At 41.8% G+C, this 24,336-nt stretch overlaps 1 protein-coding gene across 6 annotated transcripts in view; it reads right to left on the reverse strand.

Annotated features, from left to right (window-relative positions):
- The window catches only part of HNRNPR (heterogeneous nuclear ribonucleoprotein R), a 34,359-nt gene extending 13,940 nt beyond the window's left edge, over nucleotides 1-20,419 (reverse strand). For 2 of the 6 annotated variants that reach the window (XM_032300756.1, XM_032300758.1), the window contains exons 1-6: nucleotides 19,985-20,419; nucleotides 16,607-16,772; nucleotides 14,241-14,359; nucleotides 13,502-13,609; nucleotides 10,331-10,444; nucleotides 889-1,065 (exon numbers count right to left, since the gene is read on the reverse strand). In XM_032300756.1, the coding sequence (XP_032156647.1) occupies nucleotides 889-1,065; nucleotides 10,331-10,444; nucleotides 13,502-13,609; nucleotides 14,241-14,359; nucleotides 16,607-16,763 (675 nt within the window). In that variant the 5' untranslated portion in view covers nucleotides 16,764-16,772; nucleotides 19,985-20,419. Of the gene's footprint in view, nucleotides 1-888; nucleotides 1,066-10,330; nucleotides 10,445-13,501; nucleotides 13,610-14,240; nucleotides 14,360-16,606; nucleotides 16,776-19,984 lie in introns of all 6 variants that reach the window. The other 4 variants (XM_032300755.1, XM_032300757.1, XM_032300759.1 and 1 more) reach the window with 2 other exon arrangements.
- Nucleotides 20,420-24,336: the final 3,917 nt, after the last annotated feature.

The following is a 24,336-nucleotide window of genomic DNA, read 5'->3' on the forward strand; positions in this document are numbered from 1 at the left end:
ATAAACAAGTCTAAAGGAAAAATTCATAATAAAAACTAAAATCTGGGTCAAGCTAGGAGTAGAACTGATTTAGACACCAGTAATGAAACCAAAGCCTTGATGAAAGAGGTTACCCATTCTAGAAAGGCTAGCACTAGACTTAGTGAGGCTTTCAGCTGTCATGCAGGAGTATGCCAAAAAATAATGACATTGTCATTTTACGATACTGATATAGCTGTGTCTTAAACACAGTAGGAGTGAAGATACATTTGATTTGCAGAGCTTTGTTACTACTACTACTGGTCTGAAATGAGTACCAAGTGGTTAAAGGCCCTAGAGAAAGGAAATTAATATTAGACTGGCTATAAGTAGAAGAGGACAGAAAGATTAAAAACAGAGAAGAATCAAGGGCCAAGAAACATAAAGAACAAAAATACACTTAGAAAATATGAAATAAATTATATGATTAGGCTGTAACAAAAATAAAACAGATTTACAACTATTTTCTGAATTGAATCCTAAAAATCGCTGTCATCCACTATTATGTTCCCTACAGACCATTCCAGCCTTCATTATACTTTAAGAATCCTAAAATTTAACATCAGGAATTGACATCTTTTTGTCTTAAAACCAAAAGACATGCATAAGCCAAATACTCATATGAAATTTCTGATATTAATCAGTCTAATAGATAACTTCTTAAATCAATGGGAGACTTTCTATAAAACATTACTTCTGGGTTATTTTTAGTTCCTTTTTTACTTTTATAGTCAGAAAAAATAAAGCAAAGATCACATATCAACTTAGTATAAAAGCATTCAAATCAACTACTGAAAATAAAATAATGCTAACTGCAAACATTTCTGAATTAAAGTTTATTCCCTCAAATAGTGGATAATTATCACATACCAGTTTCACAGCTTCCTGTGCAGCTTCCTTTCCACAGAAGGTGATAAATGCATACCCTCTATTCTGACCAGACAGTGGATCCATCATAAGACGTAGATCCCAAATGGGTCCAGCCTTCTCAAAAAGGGGCACCAACTCATCCTCATATAAATCTCTTGGTATTTTACCTACAAACACCTAAAATAAAACCCCCTTATTAGAATCCAACAAAAGCATTTGATTTTAGAGCCATAAAGTCTATTGCCCTTTTTTTTTTTTTTTTTTTTTTTAAAGAAGATGAGGGCAGAAGATGGTTAAGAAAGAATGGAACAATTTGAAACTTAGTTGACTTGCAGAGCTAATCCTAATTTTTATTATAATGACCTTAGGGTTATCAAAGAACAACAGTCTCTTGAAAAATGGAAACCAAGAGGGTAAAATTATATTAACTCTAAATTTTAAATTTTTATAGTTTAACCTTTTCTCATAAAAACAGAATAAAGGAGGCCACACGCAGCAGTTCACATCTGTAATCGTAGCACTTTGAGAGGCCAAGGAGGGTGGATCACCTGAGTCCAGGAGTTCAAAACCAGCCTGGGCAACATGGCAAAACTCCATTTCTGTAATTTAAATTTAAAAATATAATTTATAAATTAAAAATGAATAAAAATAAAACAACTGAATAAAAGATTGACATATCTCTCCACAAGTTATCTCAACTCTTAAAATCTTTACTACTTAAAAAGCAACTTCACCAGGCACGATGGCCCATGCCTGTTATCCCAACACTTTGGGAGGCCAAGGCAGGCAAATCATCTGAGGTCAAGACCAGCCTGACCAACATGGAGAAACCACGTCTTTATTAAAAATACGAAATTAGCCGGGCATTGTGGTGCATGCCTGTAATCCCAGCCACTCAGGAGGCTGTGGCAGAAGAATCACTAGAACCCAGGAGGCAGAAGTTGCAGTGAGCTGAGATCCCACCATTGCACTCTAGCCTGGGTACCAAGAGTAAAACGGTCTCAAAGAACAAAAGGCAACATCAATATTTTTCGAAACTCCAGTGCTTCAACCTATTCCTTTCTCTACCCAGATATTAAATATTAAATTTTAAGGTATGAAAAAAACCTCTTCACCATTTGAAGAATTTGTGATCTAACTTTAATTACAAAATTATACAGGATTAAATTGTAATACACAATGATAAATTAAAAATTACAGTCAAAACCCCTCATTTGATACCAGATTGCCATTTTCTTCAAGCTTTCGCAATGTAAGCAACATTAAGACTCACTTTCACTGCTATCTGGTAAAATTTAAGGTATTCTTTTTGAAGCCTTAACATGATTCTCACACAATAGTTACTGCAATTCTTCTATCTCCTTAAGGTCCCCAATCCTGATTCACTAAACCTCATTCTAAGGACACCACCTGAGAAAGTCACTGGTTTCTTCAAATTCTTACCTCTCACAATGCCTACTTTCACTTCTACTACATGCATGCACCTCAGAGAGAGAGAGAGATCTACCTCTTTTCTAAGGTTAACTCCTTAATCTCAATAAATAAGCCCATTTATTCTAAACAGTTTCTGGAAATAACTGCAAACCATTATTCCTTCAACACTCATATTTTGCTCAGTACCATCCTTCCCTTCCCACTGGTTCCTTCCACTATCTCCAAACAATCCAAAAACAAAATACAACAAAACACTCCTCACTTTAGCCTATATTTATTTCCTTTCTCTGTTAAATGTTTAGTATATTTTTGAGACAGGGTCTCATCCTGTCACCCAGGCTGCAGCACAGTGGCATGATCATGGCTCACTACAGCCTCAAACTCCCAGACTCAAGCAATCCTCCCACCTCAGCCTCTTGAGTAGGTGGGACCACATGCTCTTGCCATTATGCCCAACTAATATTTGGAGGTGGGAGTGGCGGGTTAGAGATGGGAGTTGCACTATGATGCCCAGGCTCCTCTTAAACTCCTGGGCTCAAGCAATCCTCCTGTCTTGGCCCTCCAAAGTGCTGGGATTACAGGAGGTGTGAGACACTGCACCAGGCCTGTTACATGTTTTGAACACACCGTTCATGTCGGTTTTTTCACTCACACCGTTATTTTCAACACATCTATATGCTTAACACCGTGAAGCCAAAGAAAAGTATAATTATGATATCATTGCAATTAGGGATACAAAACACTGTTGTATGTGATTTAAGTGATGTCCCTGAAGAACCATCTTTCTAACAAAACTGTACTCAGAAAAGCATACGGCATCTATGTTCTCTTTAATCCTCTAAAACTGGCTTCTTTCTCTAATTCAGACTGTGCCCAGATGTCACTAACAACCTTCTAATAACCAAATTCAAATGTCTTTGTCCGGGCCAAGCGCAGCGGCTCAAGCCTGTAATCCCAACACTTTGGGAGGCTGAGGTGGGCAGATTACCTAAGGTCAGGAGTTCCAAGACCAGCCTGGCCAACAGGATGAAACCCCATCTCTACTTAAAATACAAAAATTGGCTGGGCATGGTGGCAGGTGCTCGTAATTCCAGCTACTCAGGAGGCTGAGGCAGGAGAATCACTTGAACCTGGGAGGAGGAGGTTGCAGAGAGCTGAGATCATGCCATTACACTCCAGCCTGGATGACAAAACCAAAACTCTATCTCAAAAAAGTCTTTTTCCCCTCAGTTCTCATCATCCTTCTTGTACAAGTATTAACACTGGTGATGCAAGCACTACTGTAAAAGATTTTTCTTTCCTTAAGTTTTCAGAATTCTTTACCAACCTCGTCTTTGTACCTTTAAATCTATGATGACGACAGGTTGTAACAAATGATTTTTTCTAAAAGTCAAAATGATTAAAACCCACCCTTGTCAGTTGGCTCCTGATTGCCCCCATCTACCTTTAGAAAAACATAGTTTCTGTTTCTCTCACCTCCGAGCCCCCACCTCCAGGTGAGTGAGGAACTACTTCCATAAATAGACACCTCACATGTTTTCAATCCCTCTCATTACCACCATATCTAATTAATCTTTAAAGTAACTGCTTGAAGTTACTCCACGTAAATACCTAACCTATATAAACATATGGCTCCCACCCTACTCACAGAACTTGTATCATACAAATCTTTCATGAGACAAGTAATCAGATATACCTTGGACTTATGCACCATATATTTTTCTTTTCTTTTTTTTTTTGAGACGGATCTCGCCCTATTGCCCAGACTAGAGTGCAATGGCACGATCTCAGCTCACTGCAACTTCTACCTCCCAGGTTCAAACGATTCTCCTCCTTCAGCCTCCCGAGTAGCTGGGACTACAGGTGCCCACTACCACGCCCAGCTAATTTTTGTATTTTTAATAGAGACAGGGTTTCACTATGTTGCCCAGGATAGTCTCAATCACCTGACCTTGTGATCTACCCACCTCAGCCTCCCAAAGTGCTGGGATTACAGGTGCGTGAGCCACCATGCCCAGCTGTCATATATTTTTCTAGATTCTAGAAATACAGTGACTACCACAGACACGTTCTAGGCATTCATGAAGTTTATATTCTACTCAGAGAAACAGACAAAAATCAAAAAGTAAATAATATGGGTCGTGCATGGCAGTTCACATGTGTAATCCTAGCACTTTGGGAGGCTGAGGTGGGCAGATCACTTGAAGACAGGAGTTCGAGACCAGCCTGCCCAGTATGGTGAAACCCTGTAACTAAAAATACAAAAAATTTGCCAGGCACGGTGGCACAAGCCTGTAATCCCAGCTTCTTGGGAGGCTGAGGCAGGAAAACCACTTGAACCAGGGAGGCAGAGGTTGCAGTGAGTGGAGATCATGCTGCTGCATTCCAACCTAGGCAACAGAGTAAGACTCTGTTCTCTAAATAAATAAATAAAAAGTGATTATATGATTTTAAGAGGTACTACATGTTTTTTTTTTTTTTTTTTTCTTCAGAGACAGGGTTTCCCTATCTTGGCCAGGCTGGTCTTGAACTCCCGACCTCGTGATCCACCCGCCTCAGCCTCCCAAAGTGCTGGGATTACAGGCATGAGCCACCGTACCCGGCCAAGGTACTAAATGTTAAGAAGAAGGAAAAAACAAGAAGAGGAGATAAATGATGGAGCTCTGTTTTCAATAGAAGGGCTTCCCTACGGGGGTTAATTTAGGCTGAGATCTAAGAGAAAATTAAGTAAAAATCTGAGGAAGGTGAGGAAGCAGAGGAGGCAGTGTCTCATGCCTGTAATCCTAGCACTTTGGGAGGCCAATGCAGGAATATCACTTAAGGGCAGCTAGGAGTTCTAGACCAGCCTGAGACACATAGCAAGATTCTGTCTGAAAAAAAAAAAAAGAAAAAAAATCTGAAGGAAGAGCATTCCAACCTGAGGGAACAAGTACAAAAGGCTGTGAGATGTGAGCATACTCGACATATCTGATGAACAGCACACAGGCAAATGGCTGGAATGGAAGTGACAGTGATGTAAAAAGAGAGAATAGGGCCAGAGTAAGTTAAACCATGGTTAGGCATTTCTGCTCCCAGATGTGTTGGGAGGCCATCAGAGAGTTTAGAGGAGAAAAATGACTGGGTAGACTTATGTTCTAAAAGGTACATTTCAGCGACTAGGTAGAAAATGGACGGTATGGAGAATCAGGCTAATTGGGTGAACAGGGCAATCTGGGAAAGAGATGAAAGTGGTTTGGCAGAGTAGGGTGATGGCTATGAAGGTGACAAGAATGTGTGCAACAGTGAGTTTTCGGCTATACTGGATTCAAATCTACATCTTAGTTACCTTGGGCAAGTTTCGTTTCTTTTTTTTTTTTGGAGACAGAGTCTAGCCCTGTTGCCCAGGCTGGAGTGCAGTGATGCAACCTTGGCTCACTGCAACCTCCCCTCCCAGGTTCAAGCGATTCTCCTGTGTCAGCTTCCTGGGTAGCTGGGATCACAGACGTATGCCACCACACTCAGCTAATTTTTATTTTTAGTAGAAATGGGGTTTCACCACGTTGGCCAGGCTGGTCTCGAACTCGTGACCACAAGTGATCTGCCCACCTCGGCCTCCCAAAGTGTTGGGATTACAGGTGTGAGCCACTGCATCCGGCTAAGTTTCTTTCTTTTTTTTTTTGAGAAGGAGTTTCACTCATGTTACCCAAGCTGGAGTGCAATGGTGTGATCTCGGCTCACCGCAACCTCCGCCTCCTGGGTTCAGGCAATTCTCCTGCCTCAGCCTCCTGAGTAGCTGGGATTACAAGCATGCACCACCATGCCCAGCTAATTTTTTGCATTTTTAGTAGTGTTGACCAGGATGGTCTCGATCTCTTGACCTCATGATCCACCCGCCTCGGTCTCCCAAAGTGCTGGGATTACAGGCTTGAGCCACTGTGCCCGGCCGCCGGCTAAGTTTCTTAAGCAATGAGTCTCAACTTCCTCATGTGGGCTGGGCATGGTGACTCACACTTGTAATCCCAACACTCTGGGAGGCTGAGGCAGGCGGGATCGCGAGGTCAGGAGCCTGTCACCCAGGCTGAAGTACAGTGACACAATTACAGTTCACTGTAGTCTCGACCTCCAGACTCAAGTGATCCTTCCACCTCAGCCTCCCAAGTAGCTGGGACCATAGCTGTATTCATATTGCCATGCCTGGCTAACTTTTTTATTTTTTATAGAGACAGGGTCTCCCTATGCCAGCCAGGCTGGTCTCAAACACCTGGGTTCAAATGATTATCCTGCCTCAGTCTCCTTAAATGCTGGGATTACAAGCATGAGCCACCACACCAAGCCAACAGAGTCTTTTAGGTCTCTATTAGGATTCTTATATTATCCAGCTCCCACTTACATTTGCTATCTTGCAAATATACCAGTTTCTCATACATGATACAATTCAAGTGCTATAAAGTCATATACTTTAGGTCTCTGTTAAATACACTGGGGTTCTATACCACCACCATGAATAAACCAAAGAATGAGATCTCAATCTACCATTTCTTTCCATTACGCTGCAATTGTGCTCTGCAAACAGATAAGAATTTATTATACAGTCATGACCTCCATGAATACTACTTACATTAATGGAAACAATTCAAAACACAACTTGGCCAGGCATGGTGGCTCACACCTGTAATCCCGGCATGCAGGCAGATCACGAAGTCAAGAGTGCAAAACTAGCCTGGCCAACATGGTGAAACCCTGTCTCTACTAAAAATACAAAAATTAGCCAGGCACGGTGGCACGTGCTTGTAGTTCCAGCTACTCAGGAGACTGAGCCAGGAGGATTGCTTAAACCTGGCAGGCTGAGTTTGCAGTGAGCCGAGATTGTGCCACTGCACTCCAGCCTGGGTGACAGAGTGAAACTCCATCTCAAAAAACAAACAACAACAAAAACAGAACTTGCTTCCCAAAGCAGCTTAACAATACTAGCTGAAGAATACAAAACTACTACAACTAAGGAACATCTGAGAGCTTAGACACACTAAAAAATATATTTCAAAATTAGTATCTATTGTCCTTGTATATTTCTCATCTCAGGGCAATACTTAGCAGAATGCCTGTTAATCAATGCTCATCAAATGGGTTAATTTATTTACAGTAGATTTTATCCAAAAATGAGATATCATAGTCCTCTCATAATTTTAATACTGCACAGTCTCAGGCACTGACCCTAACTTCAATCTCCTCAATCAAGACCTAAAAATATATAATGACTGAAAGAAAACATAAAAGAACAAAAACCAAAACTTCACAACATCAAAAATGACAACAATTAAGACCAATTTATTAAATCTACTAGCAATACAACACATTAAAAACCTATTTTTGGCTGGGCGTGGTGGCTCACCCCTGTAATCCAAGTGCTTTGGAGGTCAAGGCGGGCAGATCACCTGAGGTTGGGAGTTCAAGACCAGCCTGACCAATATGGTGAAACCCCGTTTTAAAAACAAAAACAAAAACCAAAAACCTATTTTTCCTGATTTTTTAAAACTTTAGTTGTCAACAAATACAGGCACAATCTCATGAAATCTAACTTTATGAGAGAAATCTGAAACTTTACACTAGGATTTTGCTGAAAGTAACTGCTTAACAGGAGTGGTTTTAGGCTAATGATCTCATATAGGGATTTTGCTAGAATCATATTTGCTGTATATAATAACATTTAACATACAGACGAATGCATCTTTCTCCTAAAGAGACAATGCAATCTAACAATGTATATGTGTTTTACAATTAACATATCAACTATTTGTTTCAAACTGGTTATCTCCAAGTTTATATTAGGCTAGGCATGGTGACTCACACCTGCAATCCCAGCACTTTGGGAGGCCAAGGTGGGAAGATCGCTTGAGCCCGTAAGTGGAGACCAGCCTGGGCAACACAGGGAGACTCCATCTCTACAAAAAATTAAAAAATTAAAAAAAAAAAAATAGCTGGATTTCACTTTGGGAGGCCAAGGCAAGTGGGATCACCTGAGGTCGGGAGTTCAAAACCAGCCTGACCAATGTGGTAAAACCCCATCTCTGCTAAATATACAAAATTAGCCGGGCGTGGTGGCACATGCCTGTAATCCCAGTTACTTGGGAGGCTAAAGCAGGAGAATCACCTGAACCTGGGAGGTGGAGGTTTCAGTGAGCCAAGATCATGCCACTGCACTCCAGCCTAGGCAACAAGCACAAAACTCTGTCTCAAGAGGGAAAAAAAAAAAAAAAAAAAAAAGGTGGGAGGACTGCTTGAGCCAGGAGGAGTTTGAGGCTGCAGTATGCTATGATCATACCACTGCACTCCAACTGGGTAACAGAGACCATTTCTATAAAAAAGTTCCCTGGTATAGCAAGTTACTTACTCTTCAGCAAATAGAAAAAAAATAGCCTAAGTCAATTCACCATTTGAAAGATTAGCAGGAGTTCATGACCAGCCTGGAAAACTTGGTGCAACCCCATCTCTACTAAAAGTACAAAAATTAGCTGAGCGTGGTTGTGGACACCTCTAGTCCCAGCTACTTAGGAGGCTGAGGCAGGAGAATCACCTGAACCCAGAAGGCGGAGGCTGCCGTAAGTCAAGATCACACCATTGCATTCCAGCCTGGGCAACAAGGGCAAAACTCCGACTCAATCAATCAATCAATCAATCAATAAAGGATTAGAACAGGCTAGCAATAATGCAAATGGAAAACCCTTTATGAAGATACAGATGGAGGAAGAATTGTTTCTTTGTTCAAGTATGAACCAATGTACTCAACCTTTTATCTGACTCCACATTCTTCCCTTGTGCAATCCATGCCCATCAATAAGATCTCTCTGTAAATACTAAGTTCCTTCTGAGTGGCAGGTGAGTCAATGGAGAAGACAAGCACAATTCTAAATTATTGACATTTAAAAAAAAAAAAAAAAACTTGGCTGGACACAGTGGTTCACGCCTTATCCTACACTTTGGGAGGTCAAGGCAGGTGATCACCTGAGGTTATGAGCTCAAGACCAGTCTGACCAACATGGTGCAACCCCGTCTCTAGAAAATAAAAATAATTAGCCAGGTATGGTAGTGCATGCCCATAATCCCAGCTACTTGGGAGGCTGAGGCAGGAGAACTGCTTGAACCCAAGAGGTGAAGTATGCAGTGAGCTGAGACTGCACCACTGCACTCCAGCCCGGGCAACAAGAGCAAAAACTCCGTCTCAAAAGAAAAAAAAAAAAAAAAAAAAAAAATTGGCTGGGCACTGTGGTTCATGCCTATAAATCCGGCACTTTGAGAAGCCAAGGCAGGAGGATTGCTTGTGTACAGCAGATCAAGACCAGCCTGGGCAACATAGTGAGACCTGGTCTCTACGAAAACAAAAACAATCCCCAAAAAGCAAAAACCAAAATAAAGCAGCAGGGCGTGGCAGTTCATTCCTGTAATTCCAGCACTTCGGGAGGCCGAGGCGGGTGGATCACTTGAGGTCAGGAGTTCAAGACCAGCCTGACCAACATGGTGAAACCCCATCCCTACTAAAAACACAAAATTAGCCAGGTGTGGTGGCACGCACCTGTAATCTCAGCTACTTGGGAGGCTGAGGCAAAAGAATCACTTGAACCCAGGAAGCGGAGGTTGCAGTGAGCGGAGATCGCGCCACTGCACTCCAGCCTGGGCAACAAGAGTGAAACTCCATCTCAGGGGCAGGAAAAAAAACAGAATAAAGCAACTGAATCTTGCAAATAACTTTACTCCAAATATCTAAAATGGTGTGTTGCTAGTAGCATGGTTTTAGCAACCTGTTCCAAGAACTCTACAGTATATTATATTCTGATATAAAGTGTTTGGATATCTACTAGTCACAAGATTATCCATGCTCATAATGGCAGCTAAACACACATGGATATCTAAAAAATAATAGCAGCTACAGTTTGAAAGTGATCAAGTTATTTTCCCCCTCTGTACAGTATCTACATAGTAGACAAAACACTTTTCAACCTGGAAAGATCTTGGCAAACAGCTAAAGAACACTTACCTCTGTTCCAATTCCCGGTTGCATGCCAGAGTACACACTGTCTGGTGGAGGACCACCATACTTCCTCTGTCCTGTGGTTACATCCAGAGTATAACCAGTTCTCTCAAGCAAGGCCTAGAGATAATTATACATCTCTTTATACTTGAATACTAAATCTCATGCACAAGCATTAGTGTATTAATCTTTTCCAAAAAGTACTCCAACTTCCTAGGAGATATATTTTTATGGTTAGGTTAAAAAAAAAAGTCAAAATTCACATTGGCTCCCCATAGATGTTTATACCAGGGAGTCTTTTCAAATAAAATGTTCTCTATCCTCAAAAAATTAGCATTAAGTCTTACCTCCTTCATACAGCTTCTCTTATTTACTATTACATCCCTCTCTTCCTACATTTTTTTTTTTTCCCCTGAGAGGGAGTCCCGCTCTGTTATCCAGGCTAGAGTATACAATGGCATCATCTCAGCTCACTACAACTTTTGCCTCCAGGGTTCAAGCAATTCTCCTGCCTCAGCCTCCTGAGTAGCTGGGATTATAGGCATGTGCCACCACGCCTGGCTAATTTTTTGTATTTTTAGTAGGGACAGGGTTTCACCATGTTGGCCAGGCTGGTCAGGAACTCCTGACCTCAAGTGATCCACCTGTCTCAGCCTCCCAAAGTGCTGGGATTAGAGGCGTGAGCCATCGCGCCCAGCCCCCACTGTCTTTCTAGTGTACTCAAGGTCCCATAATTGAAGCTTTATTTTGTTTGATCCTTTTGTTATGGCACTCCTGCCATATCATAAGCACCACAAGAATCAGACAATCTGACAAGAATCACACAGTAGACTAAAAACATTTGGCAATTACCAAATTAGTCAAGTTTCAAAAACTATGTAAAATCTTGTTGATTACGAACCTTCCTTACATTCTATTAGGCATTAAGAGGAATCAAAGAAAAGAAGATAACGTCCTTGCTCTCAAGGAGCTTTTGTTATAATTGAGGCAACATTTACCATAAAGAGCCTACAGAACAAAACACACAATGGTAAACAAAGAAATGCAATCTATGTAGAAAAGAGAGAATTTTACAACTCAGGTTTTTTAAATTACACAATATCAGAACTACAAGAGACTTTAGATATCATCAAGTTCAGTAAACTAGGAGTCCACAGGGATGCATGTCTTCAGCCTTCCATTCCTCCACCTTCGACTGAAACAGAGCTCTCTACTTTTAAACATAGAAATAAATGCAATATAAAACAGGGGTCCCCCAACCCCTCCACCATGGACCAGTAGTGGCCTGGGCTGCATAGCAGCTGAATCCATATTTACAGCTGCTCCTCATCCTCTCTATCCTTGGCATTACTGCCTGAGCTGTGAGCTCCACCTCCTGTCAGATCAGCGGCCGCACTAGATTCTCATAGCAGCGTGAACCCTATCATGAACTGCACATACAAAGGATCTAGGCTGCAGGCTCCTTATGAGAATATAATGCCTGAAGATCTGTCACTATGTCCCAGTACGCCCAGATGGGACCATCTAGCTGCAGGAAAACAAGCTCAGGGCTCCCAATGATTCTACATTATGGTGAGTTGTATAATTATTTCATTACATATTCAATGTAATAATAATAGAAATAACTTCAACACAAAATAACTATTTCAAATTAAAAAGTCTATCACAAGCCGGGCGCAGTGGCTCAAGCCTGTAATCCCAGCACTTTGGGAGGCCGAGGCGGGTGGATCACGAGGTCAAAAGATCGAGATCATCCTGGTCAACATGGTGAAACCCCGTCTCTACTAAAAATACAAAAAAAAACATTAGCTGGGCATGGTGGCACGTGCCTGTAATCCCAGCTACTCAGGAGGCTGAGGCAGGAGAATTGCCTGAACCCAGGAGGCGGAGGTTGCGGTGAGCCGAGATCACGCCATTGCACTCCAGCCTGGGTAACAAGAGTGAAACTCCGTCTCAAAAAAAAAAAAAAAAAAAAGTCTATCACAGGCCAGGCATGGTGGCTCACACCTGTAATCCCAGCACTTTGGGAGGCTGAGGTCGGCAGATTCCCTGAGGTCAGGAGTTCGAGGCCAGCCTGGCCAACACGGTGAAACCCCATCTCTACCAAAAGATAAAAAAAATTAGTTGAGTATGGTGGTGCATGCCTGTAGTCCCAGCTATTCAGGAGAGTGAGACAGGAGAATCGCTTGAACCCAGGAGACGGAGGTTGCAGTGAGCTGAGATCGCTCTACTGCACTCCGGTCTGGGCCACAGAGCAAGACTCTGTCTCAAAAACAAAACAAAACAAAAGTATATCACTACGGCAAGACAGAGTATCCATTATAAGGAATCAGGTTTACTGGTCTTTCACTAAAAGCGGTATATTTACCTTTCAAAGCTATTTATCTAAGTAACAAAATGGTAATAATAATGGCTCATGGTTATATAGTTCTTACTACATTCCAGGCATTATTCTAAGTGCTTTATATATGTTAAGTCATTTAATCCTTAAATAACTCTGTGAGGTAGTTACTATTACTATTCCCATTTTACAAATAAACTGAAGTACTGAAAATTCAAAAGGAGGAAAGCAGTTATAACAACATCTTTTTATCAAGAGAAAAGAAACAAAGTGCCTAGAAAATAACTGAACCAAGACACATTATTGGATGAATCCAAGAAACTAGCAGCAGAATCATCAATAAACATATGTCATTCAGGCCAGGCACGGTGGCTCACATCTGTAATCCCAGCACTTTGGGAGGCTGAGGTGGATGGATCCCCTGAGGTCAGGAGTTCAAGACCAGCCTGGTCAACATGGTGAAACCCTGTCTCTACTAAAAATACAAACATTAGCCGGGCACACTCGCATGCACCTGTAATCCCAGCTACTTAGGAGGCTGAGGCAAGAGAATCGCTTGAACCCTGGAGGCAGAGGTTGCAGTGAGCTGAGATCACGTCACTGCACTCCAGCCTGGACAACAGAGCAAGACTCTGTCTCTACATCATTCATGGCCACGAATAAGGGAAAATATGAATTAGGGCTTTTCCTTAAACACAATTGAGTGTTGACCCCCAAAATTATTTCATTTCTAAACACTAGTTTTTAAAAGTGAAACTCTCTAGGAAACATAGAAAGAGGCATTTGACCTCATCATTAAATGTAATTTCATCACAACTACCCAAGTCATGTTTTACCTTGATCTTCGCTTCATCAGGTCCCTTTGTGGACTCTTGCACCTTGCTCCCCTGTTTCTCTCTCTGCCTGTAGGTCTTCATAACTCCACATAAAAATGCACTTTTGTTCTAGAACAGACAAGTAATTCAATAAAAAGAATCACCAAAAATCTTTGAAGGGTCAGTTACATAATTAAATTTAAATTTCAGAAGACCAGGATTTTAACAAAGTATTTACTGATTCACTCAACAAACATCTGCACAAGTGGTTACTACGTGCCAGAGACTGGAGTGGACAGCAGTAAGGCAGTACAGACCTCAGGGAGCTTATCTTCTCCCTGGGAAAACACAGTCTTCCATCTGTTGATAAGTGACTGCATCTAGACTATCTTTGCCAGATGTCTAAAACTATTTCTCCTACCTACATTTTCCTCCAAGATAATAAAACAGGATCAGATAACCCCTAAAAGTTAAAAAGCTGAGTAACATGTAAAAACCTATAGTAACAACCATCAAAACTTGACTTTAATTTTAAGCTTTTAAAATAACTTACTACACAAAGGGGTGGGAGGAAACTTTCACTTTATACTTGTGCTTTTGAAATTCTGCCACCAGCAGATCTTTTTTTCCTTTAAACTGATTTTTAAAAGAAGAAGAGGTAGGCACAAACAAAAAAATACCACTTCTCCACAGGAAAAAAACTAGTAAAATGATTTCAGATCATCAATTGTTGAAAGACATTTCTGAGTAATGACCTTACCTGAACATGTGATAAGTCACTTTCCTTGAACTGCTGTAGTACAGACAGAGCTCCTTCTTCATTAAATTCCCTGAGAGCATCAATTGCTCGTTCATCAAGATCGACATAAGCTACCAACCCTAAAAATTAAATTGAAAAGGGGTAACGTTATTGCAACAAAGGGGTAATCTAAATTACTGATTGTTTAATCAAGAGGTGTTATATTCAATATGATCACTAAAAAACTATACTTTCATTTAACTACATGCATATATGAAGCTATCCAAATACTATATACAACAGTCCAGTACAGATATGCAAATAAAGATAAAATGTCAACAACCAAAAACATGAATTTCAATCTCCATATCCACAAAAGCTCCCCCGCCAAATCCTAACATCCATTTCCCACTCCCCCAAAGGTTAAGTCTTGGAAGTTAAATCTGACATACATACTGTATTACAGATTACGCATTAACATATTTTGCTTTATATTAGAGTAATAAGAATACACTATATTTTTCAAGGATAAACCTTCAAATTACAAATGGTTACAGTTGATGCTAACCACATAAGACGTGGGGGAAAATCTGAAAACAAATTTTACTAATTCTTTCCACTCTCCAGAAAGTGTCAAAAGGCTTTCCCTCCTTAACACCAAAGATAAACTGAAATGCATTTGTTTATCTGAGCATCCACTTTGCTGCAGTCAGAATGTGGAAAGGCATAATTTTAAACTTCTACAAATGCAAGTGCAGCTTGATTTGTCAATTCTGAAAGTCACATTTGAAGGCATTCTTCGTTCTTCTGAAGTGACAAGCTGAGATTTAAAAGATGCTGTGGCATTCACAACGCTGACTGTCAAGAATGACAATCTTTTTCAAATGGCAATAAAGACTTTATGGACTTACAAGTAAACTCAACAGAAAACATATACACTGCATTTCACATATGTAGTATATTCAACTGCACACAGAACATCTAATTTTAAAATATAATTTCTTAAGTCTATTAAGTTTGTGTCATATTTATATATATGAGATATATTTCAGAATTGATCCAATGTAAAATGTAAATATTTTGTAGATTAAAACCCCCAAGTTCATATGAACATGAAAAGTGACTCCATTTTGGTAAAGCCAAAAAGAACTTTATTCCATATAGTAAATTTTAAATAAATGTAATGCCACTTCCAAAGTTACTTTGAAAAAAAGTTGCCATGATTTGTTTCAAAAGCTCAAAATGAGCATGTGTAAATAACTGGAGTTGCCTTCCTTGAATATTCCATACCACCACCCAAAGCCACAACTCAGGACACCCATCAATCCATTTTGTCAAAACAAGCCTAAGCCAAACCGTCAGCCTCTTATCGATAACAAAACACTCTACAAGAGAGCATCTCTAAGCAGATCACTGCCAATTCTCTATGGCAGAATATCACAGAAAGTTCCTGAGGAATGATTTTCAAATGAGACCATCACCCAGGAGTCATTTTTATAAGTCATTTTAATGTCTAAAATTATGCTAAGCTTCCCAGATTTAAAAATTTTTTTAAGGACAAAAAAATAAACAACTATTTATTACTACTGTACTTAAGACACATTTGTGAGTGAGACAATTCAATTCTCTCTCAGAATCTGAATAGGCACACAAAACACAGAGGAAGAAAGTTTCCATCTATGGCCCCAAAGGAGGAGGACACATTTATTTATGAACAACACTCCCTAAGGGTAAATATTTCTCTCCCTCTTTAAAACTTCAAACCACTTACAACCAACCATATTAAGATGTTCAAATTTGCTTAAGCACTTAACCATGGCACTTCTAGATTAAAAAATAAAATAAAAAATAAAAAAAGCAGCTGTTACAAACCAAACACTTCCAAATTACGGAGAGATGTGGATTTCTATTAGAAACTAGACAAGCCACAAACTCTCAAGGAGTCTAACATTTATTATGGTTTCAGACGATACGGTCTACCTATCCTCTTATTATGCCACCTAATCAGACCTAAGCTGATTTAACAATCACTTTAAGAAGCTAAAAGTAGAAAAGTAAAAGCAAAATGATGACTGATTTCGATTAAGAAAAAAATGTAAAATTCGGTATGCAGAAACATACATTTTAATGAGTGGTAAATCTAAGACAAATTGATGTGCTGTTCTGAAACAACTAAGACTGTATATTCAACACTAAGAAGGCTTCAAAATAATGAAATAAGAGTATCAAAGTCAAACCCAATATGCCTTCAATGAAGGGAAAGTAACAAACATTCAGCTCTACAGATCAGAAACAATAAGTATTATTTAACCTTAAAAATCTATAAAATTCAAAGTGGTTTGCCCTCACTTTCATAACCAGTCAGAAACAAGAAATGCATATTATACCTGTCTGAAATATTTCATCAAGTCTTTCTGCCACCTTCTGTGGGAGGCCTGCCTCTATCAGTGTCTTGTAGTGTTCTGTGTGAGTTACACTGGAAGTATCCATTGGTTCTTCCTCTTCTTTTAACTGTACCGCATTACCATTCACCTGATTAGCCATTTTATTATGCTGCTGGAAAAAATTCAGGAGCTATATTACATTAAGCCAGAAATAACTAGTTTGTAGGACAATGCATGATTTATCTAAACTAATTTGTATACATGCTAATAACCTCTACCAAAATAATTTATTCCTCCTGTGATGTATCTGACCTAAATTGGCAATAATAATCCTGTAACACCAAAGAAAATGTACATGGAAGCATTAGATCTTTAAGGAACTTCATGTACACCAGGTAAAATAAAGGCTTTAATTTACTGAAGGTAGAATTTCTGATTAAAAAACGCAGCTGTTCTGTCCTGGTGAAAAGATCAACAAATCACTACAAAACCCTAAAAGCCCCTCAGCTCTCAGTTCTTACACAGTTTTTAAAAAGTTTTGGTTTAAAAACAGAATGAACACCCACAGACCACTTAATCAAGATTTAAGGACTTTCAAATTTTCCTGGCTCTGCTTCAAATACAGTATCGGTGTGAAATAAGTGCCCTGTTGTCTCTAGTTCAACATGCTGGTGGTTTGGGGTTTCTCCATCTCACTTAATACAAAACAAAACAAAAAAAAACAACTTGACATTAATTTTTGTTCTAAGATTAATTTGCTATTCCCATTCACAGATTTAAAAGAAAAAATGACCAAGTTTAAAAGCTAAGCAATTGTTTTATATCCACATAAAATACTAAGTGAGCTATAGTTTAGGTTGCTTCTCAAAAAAAATGAGTACATGTTGAAATTTTCGTATCAGTAAAATAAAGATGTAAAAACATACTGAAGAATGGACAACTAACTTCTGCCAAGTATTTCAACAAATGTTACCTAATTAGGCTAAACTTCAGATTTCTCAGATTAACCTACCAAAAATAATTTTGTACATTCAGTCTGTAGGTAATGCTGAAATGGACTGATTCCCTGAAGAGAGAGAGAGTAAATAATAAGCCATACAAGGCCAGTCTGTATTCTGCCTCAAAAGATAAGGAATTAAAGCGCATTTGTCTGTAGTGAAATTATAATGTGATGAAGATAATAGGCAGTAGAACAAGACAACTGCAACACATACTAAATAAAAGACATAAAGGTGGATCTCAAGAAAAAGCCTACTTTTCTTGATGAAACTCAAGATACCTAGTCATATATAAAGAAAATACAAGTCTCCTACAAAGCACTAAGACACATAAGATAACCACAATTCCAGACTGCTTATCAAACATTGTGCAAATGCACCACGTGCAGTTTTCTGGCTTAAAACAACTTCTTTTCACTTCAAAGTCCACTGATACTTAGTTGAAGTTAATGAAGGAGGGAGGAAGACCAAGAGGGGAAGGAGGTAACAGAGAATAGGAAGAAGAAAGGAAAATGCAAAGGGTTACTCTGAAAATGAGGTAAACATGACTCCTCATGATTACAAAACACTATTAAGACTCGATAGCCCTTAATAGACGCAGACTGTGGTCAAATTCTGGGTGGATGTTTCTCAAGGCAAGCTTCAAATTCTGATGAACTAGCAAAAACGGAAACATTCGAAACTGTCACACTTTTGATCAAGAAACTGTATTATGTGAGATGAATACGCTTACTGATTAACACAACCTATTTCTATAAAGATGCATCCTAAAACCCAAAACCTCTGTGCGAACATATAGTTCTTTTTTCCCAGGCTCCCCCATCCCCAAATATTACCTTAAGATCATCAGAACTCAAAAGTTCTCAGTAGCACAAGACCCTTACAGCATTGCACCTAAGAATACTATTAGTTACTGAAAAGAGGCAAATTTTTAACAGAAAAGTTCAATGAACATCTGTTAAGGTGGGGTTTTTAAGTATGTGTAAAGCAAAAAGACAAGTTGTGTATTAAGCACAAGACAGAAATATTTATGCCTACCATTTCATTGCAAAGGCTCTACAAGTTGATACTGAAATTGCTTAAAATTTTCAAAAAGTTTGTAACTTTAACAAAAAAACTGTAAAATAATTAGATTCCAGAAAATAAAACCTTCGGATCAAGGAAAGCCCTCTCTCTTCAAGCCAAATACAAAGTGCTCATTTTAAAGACTTTTTATGTCATATGAGACCATTGAAACTCAGGTCAATTCAACACAATGCCACACAGCCAAACCATATTTCTGGATGCAGCAAATATACTAAAGTGACTGGAGTCATTTGATCTAATCATTTTTGCAAAAAAAAAAAAAGGAGACTTTTTAAAGATTTTAAAGGGCTGCTGGGAGATTCGGGATGACAGCAGTAACTCCTCCCTGACTTTTTCTCAACCTCTCTGTGAAAATTCTTTATATTAAGAGAAGGGCTTTAAAAGAACCGACGAAATGAAAACTAACGGTTATCTCATGCTTTCGGAGTGTCGAGCTCTCATCCTACGACTGACTGACTCATGAGAGATCAATTCAGCCACTTGAGGACTGCAAAAATCTCAAACAGGTAGCGTGAAAGGACCGAACCTTCCAAGAAGCCCTTGGCTTTTTAAAAAAATTGGCAAAACGGTTACTACCGTGTAAGAAAAAGGATCGCCTTTCCAATTTGGTGCGCCTCTGACAGTCTCAGAATTATTCATTTCAGGCGCCGCTCGGAGCCTGAGTTCCACAGCCTCTAGTAGTCATTTTTTCCTTCAAATCTCAGCTCGCGGCATGCAGAATGTGGGAGGGGAAGGGAGGGAGGCTTCCCACACAAATCGGCCTTTCGGTTTCTGCTCACACAAAACTTTTCTCCCGGCTCAGATAACCCTGGGATTTGCACCCCGCCTTCCGCCCCCATCACCCCCTCACCCCCTCAGGCCCGTCCGGAGAGTCAGCACATCCCACTCGGCGCTAGGCCGGCAGCGGCGGGAGTGAAGCGCCTCCGGTGGGGAGAAGCGACAGGGCCGCGGGCGCCTCAGGCCCTTCGCGGGGTCCGGCCGCATGGAGCGGCGGGCGGAGGCGGGAAAAGCACGGCCGGCCCCGGCAGGCCGCACGGAGAGCGCCCGGCGGGCCGCACCGCGGGCCGCGGGCTGGAGGGGTGTGGAGAGGAAGAGCGAGGACAAGAGGCGTCTTGGCCGGGCTAGGCCACAGCCGCGTTGCCGGACGAGACCGAAGCTGCCCCCAGCCGGTCCCCACCCCCACCCCGGGGCCTCGGAGCGCAAACGAAACCGGACCCGGCGCGGAGCCCAGGCCGGGCTGAGTCTGGTCGGATCGGGGCTCCCGGCCCCTCCCCCCACGGGCCGGCGCAAGACTCACCAGGGCAGAGCGGGGGCCGGCGGCCGGGCCCGTGAGAATCAGCGCGAGGCGCTTTGAAAACGACTAGAAATGGCGCGCGCGCCACCCCCTCCCCCCCCTCATGGACAGAGACGCGATCCCGGCAGCACGCGGGGTTTCCCGGAACTGCTTCCAGGGACTCCGAGCTGAGGGGCAATCGCTTGGCGAGGCGGCCTGACAGGCAGCTCAAAGAACCAATAGTACCTAGGCAAAGCGGACCACGCCGAACGACTCCAGAGCCAATCGATGAAGCTGTCGGCTGAACCAATGAGGGTGCTCAGCGCCGCTGGCTTCGGCGCCTCCGGGGCGGGGGCAGGCACACAAAGGGGTCTGTGGTGGAAGCCCTTGGTGGCGGCGAGGTTTGGGGGCACTGGGTCCTGGGTGGCCGAGGCTCCTCCCTCTTCGTCTGCCGCCGTTGCGAGGCCGAAAATCTAGGCCTTGCGCCGCGTGGCCGCCTCCGGAGCCCCGCCCCCTACGGTCAGCGCCGGCCCGTTCGGCCATGGCGCTCGCGTCCCGCCGCGGCCGCGCTTAGTCCCTGAGTCCTCCCTCGCACCCACACGGCCGGCTTTCGCCCCAGACACGTCTATAGCCACGCGTTCGGGCCTCTTTCGGTCATCTTTTCGCCTCTAGTGAGCACACGATTTTTTTTTTTTTTTTACTCCAAATAGATATTTATTTTTATTGCATTTTAGGTTTGGGGGTACATGTGAAGAACATGCAAGATTGTTGCATAGGTACACACATGGCAGTGTGATTTGCTGCCTTCCTCCCCATCACGTATATCTGGCATTTCTCCCCATGCTCTCTCTCCCCAACTCCCCACCCCCGGCTGTCTCTCCCCTATTTCCCCCCAACAGACCCCAATGTGTGATGCTCCTCTCCCTGCGTCCATGTGTTCTTATTGTTCAACACCCACCTATGAGTGAGAACATGCGGTGTTTGATTTTCTGTTGTCAGTTTGCTGAGAATGATAGTTTCCAGGTTCATGCATGTCCCTACAAAGGACACGAACTCCTCATTTTTTATGGCTGCATAGTATTCCATGGTGTATATCTGCCACATTTTCCCTGTCCAGTCTATCATCGATAGGCATTTGGGTTGGTTCCAAGTCGTGAGCACACGATTTAAGGATGATTTGGTTCATCGTTTTGCTGAGGATTTTGTCTAGAAAATCATCCATTGATTTTCTAGATCAGAGAAATGCCTCTTTCCCTCCCTGGCTCCGGTCCACACATCGTTGGTGGCAGCTCAGACTGTGAGGGAAATCGTTAAAATGACTCAAGAGCAACGTGTAGCACAAGTGATAAAGCAGGAACCTTTTCCCCACAGGATTTGAAGCTACTTGATATTCATAAAATAGAGCAGATATATCCATCTCTGAAACCAAAAGAGCCATGCAGGGGAAAGGGGTCATTCCCAAAGGACACTACAATTCTTGCTGATCCTAAACCTATTTCTCACCTGCCATTCTTACTGATTTGTTCCCTGTCCTCTCCTTAGTCGAAACGTGTCTCCTCCCACAGGAACCTTCCAAACTCATTTCTGTAGTGCCAGCCCTTTTTTCTCAACCCCAAACTCCAGTGCCCACCCGCAGGGAGTGGAGAAAGTCAAGCAGTGGTCTGCAGGATTTCCAGATGCACTTAAGGATGACTGAATTTCTCAGAACCTGTAAACCTAGATCTAATTATTTAAAACAGGCCGGACGCGGTGCCTCACACCTGTAATCCCAGCCCTTTGGGAGGCAGAGGCCTGTGGATCAGTCAGGAGTTCGAGACCAGCCTGACCAACATGGTGAAACCCCGTCTCTACTAAAAATACAAAAATTAGCCAGGTGTGGTGGCATGTGTCTGTAATCCCAGATACTCCAGAGGCTGAGGAAGGAGGATAGCTTGAACCTGGGAGGCAGAGGTTGCAGTGAGCTGAGATCACACCACTGCACTCCGGCCTAGGCAACAAGAGCAAAACTCCATCTCAAACAAAAAAAAAAAAAAAAGAAAGAAAACGACTACCATGTGCCCAGTAAATCTCTGGGAGATCCAAGTTTTGTGTTATGGGGTGTGAGCCTTACAGAAATGCTGGGAGTTATAAGCCAGGTGCAGTAGCTCATGCCTGTAATTCCAGCACTTAGGGAGGCGGAGACTGGTGGATCACTTGAGCCCAGGAGTTCAAGACCAGCCTGGCCAACACGGTGAAACCTTGTCTCTACTAAAAATACAAAAATCAGCTGGGCGTGGTGGCGTGTGCCTGTAATTCCAGCTACTCGGGAGGCTGAGAAGGGAGAATCGCTTGAATCTGGGAGGCAGAGGTGGCAGTGAGTCGAGATAGCACCACTGCACTCCATCCTGGGCAACAACAGCAAAGCTTTGTCACAAAAAAAAGAGAGAGAGAAAGAGAAAGGAAAGGAAAAGGAAAGAGGAGAGATGCTGGGAGTCTTTAAGTAAAAACATTAAGTGATGAATATCAATTTAGGAACAGAGTCTTGGGAGGGCATTGTAAAAGTAAGGGAGGACCCTGAAGCTTAACTTTTTTTTTTTTTTTTTTGAGACGGAGTTTCGCTCTTGTTACCCAGGCTGGAGTGCAATGGCGCGATCGGCTCACCGCAACCTCTGCCTCCTGGGTTCAGGCAATTCTCCTGCCTCAGCCTCCCGAGTAGCTGGGATTACAGGCATGCACCACCATGCCCAGCTAATGTTTTGTATTTTCAGTAGAGACGGGGTTTCACCGTGTTGACCAGGATGGTCTCGATCTCTTGACCTCGTGATCCACCCGCCTCGGCCTCCCAAAGTGCTGGGATTACAGGCGTGAGCCACCGCGCCCGGCAACTTTTTTTTAGTAGAGACATGGGCGGTGCAGAGGGGATCTCGCTATGTTGCCCAGGCCAGTCTTGAACTCCTGGCCTCAAGTGATCCTTCCGCTTTGGCCTCCCAAAGTGCTGAGATTACAAGCACCCAGCCTGAAGCTTAAATTTTACTAGCTTCACATAAATCTACCTCTAGCACCATAATTCTTAACCTATTTTGTGCCATTTGGAAGTCTGGTAAAAGCTATGAATCTCTTCTCAGTTTTTAAATGCATAAAATAAAATACATAGCAATACAGGATAAATCATTTATATTGAAATACAATTAGGAAATATTTAAAAACACAGTTGTAATATAGTAAGCTTTTCCTTTTTAATTTGTTTTTTTAAGATGGGCTCAATTTATCACCCAGGCTGGAGTGCAGTGGTGCAATCTGGGCTCACTGCAACCTCTGCCTCCAGGGCTCAAGTGATCCTCTGACTTCAGCCTCCCTAGTTAGTGGCTTGTAGGAACTATAAGCACTGGCTACCACGCTGGGCTAATTTTTTTTTTTTCCAGAGACGGGTTTCACCATGTTACCCATGTTACCCAGGCAAGAAATTTTTCTTTGTTAACACAATAAATATTAAGATCGTAGAGCAGGTCTAATAACTACAGAAATTGTAAAGTAATAAGATATTTCAAAAAAATCCATAGCACTAATAAAATGATATGAAAATGATTTCTATTGGTGACAGAGGGAAAGGTATTGCTACTGTGGTATGTCTACATTCACAATGGGGAAAAATGCTAAATTTCAGTTAGATGTTAGAGAAAACAAAGATGTTATTTTTTTTCCCCATTCAAGTTAAAGTACCACTTGCTTCCATTCAGAGACTCCTTTAAGTCCATTGATGATATTTTTGTTTTTGTTTTTGAGACAGTCTCACTTTGTCCCCCAGACTGGAGTGCAGTGGTGCAGTCTTGGCTCAAAACAACTTCCGCCTCCTGAGTTCAAGCGATTCTCCTACCTCAGCCTCCTGAGTACCTGAGATTACAGGTGCCTGCCATGACATCCGGCTAATTTTTGTATTTTGAGTAGACACAGGGTTTCACCATGTTGTCCAGGCTGGTTGGTCTCAAACTCCTGACCTCAAGTGATCCACTCACCTCAGCCTCCCAAAGTGTTGAGATTACAGGTGTGAGCCACTGCGCCTGGCCTAGATAGGTAATTTAAAATGATTCTATCATTCAGTATTTTCTGGGATAACATTTCAAATGTTCTGCTACTTAGTCATTAAAGGTATACTCACATTTCAGACCACATATCTTGATTTTTTTACTTGGAAAGAAAATTGCTGTGTAAATACAGATATTCATGAATTCGGTATTCCACAAATATGTATTGCATGCCTCCATATAAAAATCATGAGTTAAGAGTAGGGTAGGCTGGGCAGTGGCTCACGCCCAGCCTTTTTTTTTGTGTATTTTTGGGAGGCCGAGGCAGGCAGACCATAAAGTCAAGAGATCGAGACTTCCTGGCCAACATGGTGA

Source organism: Sapajus apella, unplaced genomic scaffold (genome assembly GCF_009761245.1).
Source record: "Sapajus apella isolate SASKATOON/1434 unplaced genomic scaffold, GSC_monkey_1.0 scaffold43, whole genome shotgun sequence".
Lineage (NCBI taxonomy): Eukaryota > Metazoa > Chordata > Mammalia > Primates > Cebidae > Sapajus > Sapajus apella.